The sequence below is a fragment of the Crocodylus siamensis genome, chromosome 15, assembly GCF_052110815.1.
Source record: "Crocodylus siamensis isolate JL-2025a chromosome 15, ASM5211081v1, whole genome shotgun sequence".
In the NCBI taxonomy this organism is placed as follows: domain Eukaryota; kingdom Metazoa; phylum Chordata; order Crocodylia; family Crocodylidae; genus Crocodylus; species Crocodylus siamensis.
The window spans coordinates 43,942,322-43,956,892 of NC_143409.1; the positions used below are offsets into that span (position 1 = coordinate 43,942,322).

The following is a 14,571-nucleotide window of genomic DNA, read 5'->3' on the forward strand; positions in this document are numbered from 1 at the left end:
TTAGTGACTTAATTGAAGCACTAGGAATCAATAGCAACCAATCCATAAGCCACCAAAGGTGCTGTTTTCTCAGATTACTGCACAACACTGTGATATTTTTTCTACAAATTAAAAAATGATGTTGCCTTTAGTATTTAGTATTTGACCAATACAGGCATCCTCAGTATTACATAGCTAACTATTCACCCAATGATCTAGGTCTATTAGCATCATAAAAAAGGTTCAAGTGGAGAGAGCTGCTGCATGTTCACAACCCAACATATAAGTTACAAGTCAGTAGGCACAGGCTACCACCTCAACTAGCACTACCAACAACTTTTAACATTAAAAATCATCAGCCAATTGAATATCTAGTGACAGACAATTCCATCACATGCTTTGGGCATGTCACATCCCACTTTTAACATTTAATTACTAAACTGGTATCACACTAAAAACACACTGCAACAAGCATGCCTGTTATAATTAACTCGACCTACAAACCATTCTGGTGCATACACTAAGGGACACCTCCTCTACATCACTATGAAAAAAGGTAATTTATGTATTTTACTAGAATACCTCATTCATCGTACCTTGTTTAAAGATAAATCACTCTCTCTCCAGATACATCAGTTTCACTAGGGCCAGTTTTTGGGAATGTAACATTAGGACTGTAATGTAGGAATGTAACTATTAAAGAGTATATGCAAGGGGGGAGGGAAACATTTATCATTTAAAATGACGTAACTCAGGCAGTAGATTACCACTGTAGTTCTCAGAAGAGAAAGACCAAAGAAAAACTAATAATAAATTTACACAACAGGTACCACAGGGGGGGCAATGAAGGGAGATTGCAAAAAAGAAAACAATGATATCTTACCACTCATAAAATATGTATATTCATTAGCAGGGAAAGTATCCTTTAAGTTACACATTTGAGAAACAACAATCTTGATCCTGTAGCCAGCTGAAGCCTACTCTTGCAATAACTGAAATCAATAAAAGCTTAGTCAATGATTTAAATGGAATCAGAAGCAAGCCTACTTTCATTCATTAGTTCCCCCAAAGCCAAGACCAAGTCCTTACAAGAAACCCATATAAATATTAGCTAGTGGTGAGAATTTCAGTTATTTTCTTCCCTTTGTATGCAAATGACAACTCATTAAACTGAGAACAAATCCTAGTGTATTAGGGGGAAAAATGCAGTGGCATGTATTTCATAAAGTCAAGGCACTCCATACCAAAGATGCTAAAATTAATGGTGATATTATAACTCATTTTCTGCTGCAAAGTGATTATGGACTGCAATTTGGACAAAATATGTATTGTTATTAAATCTGAGAAATATGTATTATAATTTGCTTTCATACTGTCCTTCATTTAGTCTTCCCTTGAAAACATACTCCCCTGTTTCATTTCCATGTTCCCCTCTCTGATCTGGTGTGCTGTGTTGCTGAATAAGAGGAAAACATGCATTAAGTGTTTTAAAATGTCTCACCCAGAGAGCATGCCTCAAAAAAGTTGACTAGCTTGACAGAAAGAGATGTCTGAGCAATATTTAGATTTCTCTGAGGACTGCTTGCATAGGGTTAAGTCAGTCAACTGCAGCTCCCCAAGACAGAGGTTCCCAACCACCGAGGCTGCAGCCCAGTGCTGGGCCATAAAGGGTTGGCTGCCGGATCAGAAGTCCAGAGTGACCAGTAGCCAACCCTTTTTTATATTCAGTACGCATATACATGCATATACTTAATATAAAAAGGGGTTGGCTGCTGGTCCGCAGTGTGCCAGTCACTTCTGGTTTGCGGTACGCTGGCCTGCAGTTTGACAGTCTGCAATCACTTATGGTCCCCAGTTTGGTGGTCCGTGATCTAAGAAGGTTGGGAACCACTGCCCTAAGATATGCCAGATGCACAAACTGTATCTACCTACAACTTATCATAACTTGGTCCATCCCAACATCTTACTGCTGGCAAAGCCAGCTCCACCAGACTTACCAATACAAAACTTCTGATCAACTTTCAAAGACCAACATTTAGAAAATAACTTTATAAAAGCACTAGGCAAACACCCTTATTTGGAACTGCATATATTTTGCCCCTTCAACAGCCACAGCCAAGAAACTTTGAAAAAAACTCACATTTCAGCAGGCTAAACTAAATTGCCAGTTGCTGCTAACTATGCTCTATTTTTATAGCATAAAAACCAAATACAGAAAACACTAATTCCACATTCACAAAAAATGCACCAGCATCAACATGCCCTTTCACTGTGCTTCATTAATGGATGCATATGCAAATACCATCCCAATACATCCTGTGCCTATCTTAGAAGTTATTTTCAGTCACTTGCATGCAGCAGTATATGCTGAATAGTCAATACACAAGTATAACAAACATGCTTTCATAAAACATAAAATTCAGCTAGTGTCCTGTGTTTATATGCCTTAAGGCAAAAGGAAAACTTGAACAATCATTTTACAAGTTAAGGACATGAACATTCAGAGTGAACCAAAACAGATTAAATACAAAATTACCAAAGCAAACTCACAGTCTTGTAAGTAACCCTTCGCCTCTCCATCATTGCCTATTCCTGCCATTTTGTTTTTTGCCCGAACGCAACCACCGTATTTTTGGTATTCAATAGTCATGAGTAGTCACGAAAAAAGGAATTCTTGTGTCATGAATAGTGACTTACATTAGTAAGACTACTGAGACTGATCATAAAGAAAGGGAAAATACTGTAACTATTAACTTCATAGAAGTAGAAAGAAAACAAAAGGGAAGGGGCTTCTTGTTCCTGCACTACCCATGCCTCCCAACTTTAATGGAAGATATAGTACAACACGCAAAAGATTCCACCTGTCAATTTTTAATAGTTATGGTATGTATTATGAATGTATGCTCTTACAGCAAGCATATAGTGGAATTCACTCTTAGGCCTCTATTGTTTTAGAAGTCACTCAAACAATGCTCTCTTTTTTATGGTAACAGCAGTGCCCTGCAAGCAAATTGTATTTTATTCCCTAAGGGAACAAATATTTGAATATACTTTCCCAAATCCAGTAATCCATCCTCATGCTCTCTGGTGCCAAGAAGTAAGATACCACAACTTGGCCTTCCCGTGCTACAGCACTCCAGCAGTGCATACACTGCATAGCAAATGACACTCGCTAAGATCCCTCCCCCTTTTCACCTCAAGCTAACTTGTTAATGTGCCCAAGCCTAAAACATGGAACAACCACAAGACAATATGCCAATCCTGGTGCTTAAAAAGATACCATTGGCATAAGCAGTCTTTACAGAAGAAGGACAAAGACAATTTTCAGAGTGGTAATACACTCCAGCTCCATTTCTTCCATCCAAAGCCAGAGATTTAAAATAAAAAAAATAACATTATCACAGAAAAGGTATTAAGGAATAACAACTTCACTGACTTAAAAGATTATCACCCAAAAACTCCTTTCCTCTCACATAATTCCTGGACCATCACTGATACAGTATCACTCCCACACTACCAACTTAACTGTCATTTTTGGGTTGCTGATTCAAGCTAACATTGACAGCACAGTCCTTTGGTTCCCACAAAGAGTGTACTTTTTTTTTCCCTTTCTACTAGCACAGTCTACCTATTTGCATGCATAATTCATTTAACTCCATAAGGTCCTGCTAGTCTGAATTTGTCACCTATTGCTTAAAATGTGGCAAACTCCAGTCACCTGAATATTGATGCCCTACAACAGGAGCAGGCAATTATTTTGGGTGGAAGGCCACTTAAGAAGTTGTCGAGGGCCGCAAGGGTAGTTCCACTCCCTGACAGGTGCCATGCCCCCGCCCTGGTCACCACCTTGGAACTGGAAGTCCCATCCCCCTAACACCTGACCTTTGCCACTGGAAGTCCTCCCCGTGCCCCCAGCAGTACTTCTATTAGCAAGGGGACTTGCCATCTTGGAACAGGAAAAAAAAAAATTATATTCTAAAAATCAAACAACATGAATTAATTTGAGCGGAAAAAATACTGTTGTCCTGATTTACATGCATTTGTGTAGTATACATAGAAGTGATTGCACAATAGCTTAGAATGAAGTTTTACTTTTGTATATTGTGGGGGGGGTGGAGGGTAAGAGTGGGTGGGTACAGGGTCTGTGTAGGGGGGGTAGATCTGAGGGAGGGGGGAGCAGGGCCAGATGGGCCTTGCTGCCATCGCCACTGGGTCCTACCGCTGACTCCACCTGGATGTTCCTGCCACTGGCGACTTGTTATCTTTGACAGGCAGCCAGGGGCAAATAATTAATTTTCTAAATTTTTTAAGGGCCCCATGGGCCAGATAGAATGGCTTGGCAGGCCAGACCCGACCCGTGGGCTGTATTTTGTCCACCCCTGCCCTATAACCTACTTTGTAATGTAACTATCCTCCGGTTAACTGCATAGTAAAGGTAACTGTCTACCTTTAAGTTAGCTCTACCCCACTTGCCTACACAGAAACAACACAAGAGAAACAAGTATGAAAGGGCTGTTATCTCCTTTCACATGCGCAAATTCTAATCAAAACACTGAAAGAAACTACTATTAGGGTGCAAACAGACACACTTTAAATGTTTCTAAGTGAAATGTCCTTGAAAATGTTTCAACCAGGGAACAAATAAATACCCCTCTGCCATTCCCTGGCAGAAAGGATTCAAATATACTACAAGCTCCACCAGCCCCAGACAGGAGGTGCTACAGCAGGCTGCAGCAAACTGCAGCTCTGGTCTTCCCTTCACCCTCTCTTGTGGGAGGGAATGAAGTACAGAGGAGGGGAGAGCCAAGAGATGGAGTGGGGAAGGGAGAAGGGGAGAACAGCTCCCCAGCCCTGCTGCCAGGTGTCTAACACTCCAGATCCAGTCCTCTCACCTTCTTGGACAAGCAAAGAGCTGGAAGGGACTGAGGCAGAGGGGCCCAGCTCCAACAGCAGCAGGGGGCTGACAAGCGGGGGTAGGAATTAAGCCTAGCTCCAGGTCTGGTAGGGGTGGGTGTCCCAGCAGAGTGCAGTGTCTCAGTGGAGACCTGGCAGAGCCCCAAGACCCAGCAAATGGAGAGCAGGCCATTCCCCCACCCTGTCCCCACTCAGACATAACCGAAGTACAGCTCCAAAACAGTATTTTGTGCAAAGAAGTGCTACGTTGGAGCATTTTAGCCACTTTTAGAAAGCCTCAGAAAGCTTGTACGTGCACACAGCTGAGCAGTTGAAATGGTTTAATTGTTATATCTGCCTGCATCTTTACAAGCCTTGAAAAAAGAACTGGGGGGATTAATAGCACAGCACTATAAAACAATGCCAAATAAGTACAAACAAGGTCCTTTGGGTAAATCCAATATCTTTTATTAGACCAACTAAAACAGCTGGAAAAATTCTTCTTTGCAAGCTTTCGGGCAAAGGAAGCATCTGCAGCTGGAGGACCACAGACCAACTACAGATGCTTCCTCAGCCTGCCAAAGGACGTTCATACCTGAAAGCTCGCAAAGAAGAATTTTTCCAACTATTTTAATTATTCTAATAAACAGTATTGGATTTACCCAAAGAACCTTGTCTGCCTATGTCCTGAGACCGACACGGCTACAACCTATACCCCTGAAATAAGTACAGCACACAGTCCAGGTGTTAGGACATTATGGTAGTAGCAGCTCAGAATCGGACTAGCTCCACCCACTTTCAAGGCTTCTAATAATTCCCCTTAAACTGACTAGTAGAAATCTTCAGAGTGAGCAAAGCTAATCAGTGTCAGGGCAGTATAAAACCACTGCATACGTTTCACCAGCACTGACTACTTGTACTAAGTCCAAATAAGAACATAGACTGTTCTTAGCTAGATTTTTTTCAGATTCAAGGCTAAATCTTCCCCTAACATACCCCAATATTTGATACTCTATAAAACACAGCAAAAACCACAACACACCATGTATATTCAGAACAGTTTCCTGAAAATGCTTGGAACTTAATAGTGAAAAGTGACGTCATTAACCTAGGTGAACTTGATTCTTTCTACTCCCCCTTATCTGTAGCTTGTGATACAGTTCTTAAGTCACCAACCTGTCCATTACAGACATAAAATGCTTACTGCTTACAAGGATTGATTACTGAACTCTACAGCATTTACATATCATTACTTTTGAGTATCTAAGCCAATCTCTGAACTTTTTAAATGCAAAAACAACAGGCTAAAAAGATAATACTATACTAGGTTGACCTCAGTGAGACATGCTTTTGAAAAAGCATCATCTTCTATACCTAGCCAAACTTCTTTTTTTCTGCAGCATAGTATTGCAGTGGCTCTAACCCTCGATTTTAATAATGTATAAACCTTACTTTAGCTTAGCTCTTCCATTAAGAATAAGAATAGCTACACCAGCTTTTGTAATTTTACAATACTAGTAAAACAATATAGAAAATTATAAAAGTTGATGCATATATACACCAATAGCACAGTAAAATTACAGGTGTAGGTGTATTTATTCTAATATATGAGCATACATTGTGTGTGTGTGTGTTCCATAATTATCATCCTATTACACTGTTTACTATATTACTATTGTTGATACAAACTTGAACAGATCAAACTTGTGAGAATTAATCTGAGATTAGTGTGAAAGGTATACAAGGGAAATAATATAAACAAAAAATTCCGATTCCATTTATCTTTGACACACAATTTGTCTCTTTCTGCCCAGCTTTGATTTTTATGTCTGGTATCATATCAATATGGCCCTGATTATGGAGAATAATCACCTTACTTTAATGTACATACAAGGTAACCAAATAGCTATCAATGACTAAGAATAATCTTTACAGATCCAAGTAGGCACATTTTCAAAGTCATATATGATTTTTATATTGCAATATAATACTGTAACATTTTCCCTTTTCTTTAGGTAGTCATGACTGACTGTTTGTGAAGGGGTTGAAAACTGCACACTGAACTTTCAAGGCTAGATCCACAGAAAGTCTTCAGCGCTGAAGTCCAAAAGCACAGGTCTCAAAACCTCTGCTCTACTGCCACCTAACCAAGGAAGCAACTGATTTTTTTCTAAAACTATAAAATACTAGAGTTTACTCCTGGGCATCCCATAAGCACCTGCCCTGACAGTCCTGTACAGTTCAATACCTAAGCTCCACATGGATCCATAAAGGTGTTACCTCCTTCATCTGAGTGCACTCATCCAGGACCTGAATTCAACCCCCTTCTTTGCCAGAAGAGAATCAAATCCACTTTTCCCATCACCCAGAACAGTGCTCTAACCACAGGGTATTCTGGGATCTCCATCCCTCTTATTAAAAGGGTGCCACTTGGAAGGATTTAATCTTCAATAGGATGGAAAGAGCAAGAGTGAGTCCGACCAACTGGCCCATGAGCTCAGACACTAACTTGAGAGAAGTCCTGGCTTCCTGCATTAACTCCACTAACTATTTCATAAGTTATATCCAAAGTCCCTTTATGAACTTACTCCCCACCCCCACCCCAAACAACCACACTGAAGAAAAGCTGCCCCATTTCATTCCAAGTTTCTCAAACCACGAAATGTTCTTTTTCTCCCCCCACCCCAACCAATGCACTTTTACAGTTTATCATTATGAAGCCGCAAATGATAGCTGAATATTGATTTCACAGTAAGATTTGATACAATACGAGAAGTACTGCACATGCTCCATTGATCTTTGACAGAACAATCTCCTGTTTCACAACACCAAAAGAAAACATCCCATCCTTTAGGCACAGAATAACAAACTCACATTTTGTAAACAGATAAATGTTTTCCTACAACCGCTCCCTGGCTCATCACGTTATCGCAGAGCAGAACCTGAGCCGAGACTCTGCATGCCAAGTTTCAGCTCAACGTGATTTAAAACAGCTTTATTTTAAACCATGAGACAGCAGAGCTTATTCACATTCAACGGCATATGAGAAACAGCACTGACTGACGAACAATTTTACAAATAAAACTTTAACTAGTAGGAAAACCCCCTTTTTCTTTTAAATGACAAAACATCAAAGCTTTGCCAATAACATTGTAGAGATATTCCTTGGCATCAGCACCCAGATTTTTTTTTCCAGCAGCCTTCTACTGCCAAAGGAACATGAGTTACTCCTTTCAAACCCAAGCTTTGCAAAATAAGCAGCTTGCTCTATGAAGGCGGGTTGCACATCCTATAACATTTGGCAGATCCGACTTCTTTTTAAGGTTAGTTTTTAGAAAACACTAATTCGTGTATGAGGTTTCAAGCTGGAGGTGATTTAAAGATTTAGAACTGGCTTAGGGAAAAAAAAGTCAGGCTTCAGAAAGAAAACAATGAGCTCAAGAGCCCGAGGACAGGGTAGGTGTGAGGGACCTGAGGGGGCAAGAGGCTGGAGCAGTGGGGGCCAACCTTCCCAGCTGGCAAGCCTGTTCCTTGCCCCAGGGCAGCTCCGATCCCCTTCCCCTGCCCGGTCTGCAACTCTGTTTTCTGCTCCAGCCCCCGCACTGCCAGTCTGCCCTGTGCACCCTGCCCCTTCTGCTGCTCTGCTGTCCGCTCCCCCCGGGCCCTCCTGGCCAGCCACTAAACCTCTACAGCCCGCCACTGCTCTGCCGTCTGCTCCCTGCCCTGGGCTGCCCTCCCCTCTGCCTCACATGCTCCCTGCCCTCAGGACCCCGCACGGCGCCTCCACAGCCCGCTCTGCCGCTCCGCGCCCCGACACTGGCGGCGCGGACCCGCCCCCCCGGCAACCGCAACCGCGGGGGACCCGATCCCGCCGCCACGCGCGCACCTCCCGGCCGCGGACCCCGCGCGGGGGGCGGGACCTACCTGCGGGGCCGCGGGCCGCGCGGGGCCGGGCAAGCAGCAGGGCGAGGCAGAGGGCGCCGAGCAGCCGCCGGGCTCCCCGCGCCGCCGCCATGGCTCCGCGCCCCGAGCCGGCCGCACTGGCGGCGACGGCCCCTCCCGGGCGCTGCGGGCTCCGGGTCACTCCATGGCGGCCGGGCCAGGACCAGCGCCGCGCGCCCGCTCCGCTCCGCTCCGCTCTGCTCTGCTCCACTCCCGCCCGGGCCGAGCCGCGCCGCGCCGCGCCGCCCCGCCCCCCAACCGCCGCCCGCGCCTGCGCGCCCCCGCCAACCGCCGCCAGGGGCGCCCACGCGCGGCTCCTCACCGCACCCCCTACCCGCACCGGCACCGCCCCCCCCGGCAGGCGGGAAAACCCGGCCCGGAGCCGCCGCCGCCTCCGCCGCTACCGCGAGATCCGCCTCTGGCTTTCTGCTCCCCTTCCCCTCTGCTGCTCCGGTTTCTGCTCCCTGCCCCGCTCGAAACGCGAACACCTAGAGCTCGCGGTTCAGACATGATACCTTTGATTAGACCGGATGAGACACTGCAAAAAAACAAACAAACCGCCACACAGGTCTTTTTGTGCGAGCTTATAAAAAAGCTTTTTTGTTGGTGTTGCAGTGTCTCGGTTGGTCTAAAGAAGGTGTCGTTCCTGAGCCCGAGTTCTACATCCTTGCATTTCCTTTTTTGCCTCAGACGGACCAACCCGGCTACCAAATGCAGGCAGTCCTCAGACTTGCAACACAACCGGTTCCTGAAAACCACGTCTTAAGTCGAAACGTTGCAACTCGGAACCGATTTTCCTACAGGAACCAATGTTATAAATGGGGGATTGGTTCCTGAAACATGGCCTGATACCCTGTTTTCACAAAAAATACCCCAGAATGTTGTACGCAATCAATTATAGATGAGTAATATAGCTACATTAAGGTATTCATATTATAATTAACAATCATATTGATTTGGAAGGACTTCTTTGAGGTGACTTTCCTGGACATTTTGAAAGGCTCTTGGTTGGACTTCTTGAAGGGCTCTTGGCTGGAGTCTTCTCAGGAGTCTCGGCTGCAGGTTTTTCTTGAGTCTTATCTGCTTTCTTAAAGAAAGTGTCCAAGGAAGTCTGGACAGATGTTCTCCAGGGAGATGGGCGACGCAGCGACCTTGTTCATTGACATGGTGTCGCGTCGGAGCAAGCATTGTAAAGTCAAAACTGAGGTCAGAAAGTTGAAACGGTGTCAAGTTAGAAACGTAATTGCAAAATGTTGTAAGTTGAAACATCGTAAGTCAAGGACTGCCTGTACATCTCATCCACAGCTCTGCTTTCTGCCCCCTGACCCCTCTGTGGCTCTGCTTTCCGCTCCCTCCCCTATCTGCAGCTCTGTTTTCTGGTCCCTCCAGAATAGCACACGGAAAGCTGCTGGGCTGGGCAGGGTTGAAGAGGGTTACCCGCAAACCCAAGAATAATGACACTGCAGGTTCCTGAGAAGACGAAAAAAACCTCAGTCATTGTCTTTGAAGACTGGCCTGAAAGAAACCCCTCCAAATATTAACTTGTAGGAACTTGTTTCTTTGAGGCTGGAGGTCTCCTTCCTCCACCACGTTGGCTCTTGACTGGCCTGGGAATCGTGTTTCTCAAGTAACCAAAACATAAACAGCTCTAAGAGATTTGTGGATGCAGAAGACCAGGAAAGAAAGGACTGAGTGTTCCCTGAAACCACCAAGTGACTTGCGTTTCTGTCCTTTTCGGGGGTAACTCGCTTCATAGAGCAATTGCCATCATACGAGTACTGTGCCCTCGTCAGGCAGTTTTATTCTGACTGCTGAATCTTCTATTGTTAGGAGGGAGAAAATAAGATCTGGAAACTCTTCCCTCCTTGGCTAGTTGTGTGAAACAAATATTTACATTTTTCCATTCAAGTTTGTCCCTTCTCAATAACAGTGTCAGAACTTTGTCCTTTGGTATGTTATATATTCTATCCTTGTTTCTCATTTTATTATTGGCTAATTGAATTGTCTCTTTCAGTGTATAAATTATGTAGTACTGAGGCTCAAGAGGTGGTGTGGTAATCATGAGATAGCCGTACCCCTGAGGCATTATAAGACATGAAACACAGCTAGCTTGTGTACATCCCCCATCTGTGTGATTTCACCACAAGCTGCTTTAGAACTAGTTAAAAATATTTTACCATGGAAACAATGTGTGCACTTGTATTTTTAATAAGAAAGGAGCATCCCAATTCAGTGGAATTGAGCAATGGCTTGAAGAAAGTTCATGATTCACCTTGATTCATTACAATACAAACAGTCAATCAAACCGCTCCCATCAACCATCATATTATAGAGAGATTAGTCCTGGATGAAATGCCACTTTGTCTACCTACTTATTTGAAGTGATGTTTTGTGCATCAAAAAGACTGGAAAATTGTGAAATACCAACAAAATGTGTGCAGACACTTAGCTCTGTGATCAGAAATTTGGGATTGTTACAAAGTACAAATAATCCATGGAGTACAGTATGTTTATACAAATACTTCTAGGTCAAGGTGTGTAAGAAATTTGTTTTATTAAGTTTCTATGTTGTGTTAAGTGTTAAGGTAAGAAAAACGGAGCTTTGTCCTCCAACAAGAAAAGACAATTTGGCGGCAAAATATACTGGATTATTGCTACACATAAGAGTAATTACCTCCTCAAAACCCTAGGATTGCTCAGTTTTATCCATAACAACACTCACATAATAACAGTAATATGCCAGAAGGAGTACCAGCAAGGAACTGGATTAATTTATGTTAAACATAGGGTTTAAAATTATAGGTGGAGTCTGTAGTAATGCCTACTATTAAGGAAGCCTGACACTTCTACATTTTCAGTTGCTTATAACTTTGTCAAAGTTAACTGCTTGGGCTGAATTTTTCCATGTCTGGTGCATAGCTCAAGCTAATTTTTTTTTTTTTTTATTTCTGCAAAAGTAGTTCAGCTGTTTCTGAGAATGCCACTAGGAGAAATATGATGGTTTTGATTTGGGAATCTTCAGACCCGGACACAGGCATGGGCAAACTGTGCGGCTGCCCAGGGCCCAGACAGAAAGGGGGAACAAAATGGTAATTTTTTTTTTACATTGTCTGATTATTACTATCATTAGCTCTGGCAAAGGAAGGCCCGATACTAAAAATTCACCTGGGGCTGCCAGGAGTCTAGGTACGGTACTGGGAATCTTTCTGATGTTGTGAGGGGCTTGGGGGGATGGAAGTTGTTTTTGTTTTTTGAGAACCTGTATTATCCAATGCTAAGGTGTTGCAATTTGGGTGGCAGATGGTCCTTGCATCTGGGAATTTCCTTTTAAATTTCTTATATGAATCAGATCATAACTGACCAAGTTACAAGCTTTTGGAAACAAATGCAGTTTCTGCATGTACAGTAAAGAACTGCCATGTCTTCAGTCTGCAGAGATTTGCTCCACACTGGGCATGTCTCAGCCCAGGGTTTCCAGGTTCTGAAATTCCAGTTCCTGGCTGTTCTGATCCATGCCAAATTTGAGCATGAAACCCGTCTTCCCTGTGTTTTTAATACCCCAAGCACAGATCCTGTCTTTCCTTTGCTCTCACTCCTTGCCAGGCAGAATGGAGCAGGAAGCTAACTGAATCAAATACAGGGAACAAAAACAGGATTTGACTTTTATTTGGGAGGAAAACAGGAGCGTAGAGGGTGAAGGAAGACTAGTGGATGAAAAGAGAAATGCTAGGACTGGGAGCTGAAAAGAAAGATGGACTGGTTGGGAAAGGACACGGGATGAGAGAACCATCTGGGATTGCTGGGGATGACTGGCTAAGCAGATTAGGGCTGGGAGCCAGTGGGTAGAGAAAAGACTCATGTCATATTTCAGTATGGAGGATATTTGGACTGGCTAGGTAAAGAAACCAGGACTAGGATCCAGAGGGGCAGGGAGAAAGAGGACAGAGATAATGAGTAGCCAAGATTTGTAAATGGGAGTTAATGAAGGTATCAAATGGGAGTGTAGAGGTGTTTCCAGGCTACTGAGAAAGGCAAGAACCAGACCAGACAAGGACGCGGGAGGGGAAAACTGAGACCAGCTGACCAAGGATTCTGTGAATCCCTAGGAGGGAACGACAGCTGACCAGGGAGATGAGAATTCAGGATTGGAATAGGGATAACTTGGAAGGGATGGGGCAGAAGAGGTCAGACTTGAGAAAAATGGCCCGAAAAGTCTGTGCCCACTAAGTGTCACACCCATCCAAAGCCTGGAACGGAGCCACGATTCCTAACTCATCATTCCTCTGCTGTCAGCAGAGCACTGTGAAACCTTCTGGTAAAGCATTTCATCCCCCTAGTGCTAGACCGCATAAAGGACTACAAAGCCACCCTCTCTATCACGTACTCTGTTAGCTCAAGTGGCACAGGCTTATACAGCTGAGCTTGGGGTCCTGAACCTGTGGATGAGCCATGTGGGTGTTAACACGATGTCATAAGATGGACTTTCTGGTGAGAGGGAAGGACTGCAGCTTTTATAAGAGACTCAGGAACTACAAAAAAAGAGACTATATTCAAAAGACCCTAGTTAGTTTGCACTAGATTCTGTTAATCTGCTTGGCAAACCAGTTAAATCAAAAGCTTTTCACAGGTATTCACTGTATTTAACTAATTTCCTGGATGCCTGACTTGAGACCCTGCAGCCTGACTTGCAAAGTGCTGAGCACTCACAGGTGTAACCAGAGTCAGTGGGAGTTATGCTTTGAACATATTAAGTGCTGTGTAATCATTCGGTCTGAAAAATCAGGTCATAAGTATCTGCAATTGGAAAACCCCCAAATTACTGGATAGCTTTGACTTAAGCTCTCTGAGCCTCATTTCCCTGTCTATGAAATAAGAATAATATCTGCTTCCCCCCATTTCATAGGGGCCTTATGAAAATAAATATATGCATTTTAATGTACTCAGATACTATTGTCATGAGCACCACAGAAAAGCTGCTGAGGAAATTAATAATTCTATCTTCAAGGGAAATGTTTGAAATTGGGAAGTAAATTGCTCATGGAGCCCACACATTGAAGAGTGAGGAGAAAACAGAGAAATCCTGACTGAGCACCGTCCATTTTTTTACAGCAGATGAGACAGAGGTGTCCTGTGGAAAGAATGGAGCATGGCCATGTTATTAAATACTGTACCAGTGCATATGTACAAAGTGGACAAATTCAGGTTGCCCAGGTAATCTTAATCCTGGCATTTGCAAACTTAAAAGTGTTCCTTTAACATATTGTGCATGCTATATGCATAAATGATAACTCATCCCTTGGTGGCTGGAGACAGTAGAACTGCTGCAATCAAAGTCTCTGTAGCTGAGTGGGTGAAGCGCCTGCCTTCTCACAGAGAGCTATTAGTCCCAAAGTTATTAAAGTTCAGGATATTCTTTCATTAAAATCCTGTTTTGCACAATCTTGCTGAACTTATACTAATCATTTTACTTATATTCCATAGGCACAGTCTTATGCCAGGGTTGAAGTTTTCTGTTCTGTTTAAGGCACATTGGCAAAGGAGCAGGGAAATAGGTGAGCTCATTTTCAATATTTTCTTTTCTTGCTCTTGTTTTGCCTTACCATAACTGAGAAGTAGCTTGGCATAAGAAACCCCATGAGGTAGTAGTCTGGGCTGTCTTTGTATGGTCTACAAGCTCCAATCACTGGGTAATTTTTAACTATTTTTTAAAAAGAATTCCCTAGGAAAAAAGCTTAATTAAGCTTGCTCTAAGGTTGT

At 43.3% G+C, this 14,571-nt stretch overlaps 1 protein-coding gene across 3 annotated transcripts in view; it reads right to left on the minus strand.

Moving 5' to 3' along the window:
* The window catches only part of NEO1 (neogenin 1), a 389,148-nt gene extending 380,117 nt beyond the window's left edge, over positions 1–9,031 (minus strand). For all 3 annotated transcript variants that reach the window (XM_090029933.1, XM_090029932.1, XM_090029931.1), the window contains exon 1: positions 8,797–9,031. In XM_090029933.1, the coding sequence (XP_089886059.1) occupies positions 8,797–8,887 (91 nt within the window). In that variant the 5' untranslated portion in view covers positions 8,888–9,031. The remainder of the gene's footprint in view (positions 1–8,796) is intronic.
* Between the last annotated feature and the right edge of the window lie 5,540 nt (positions 9,032–14,571).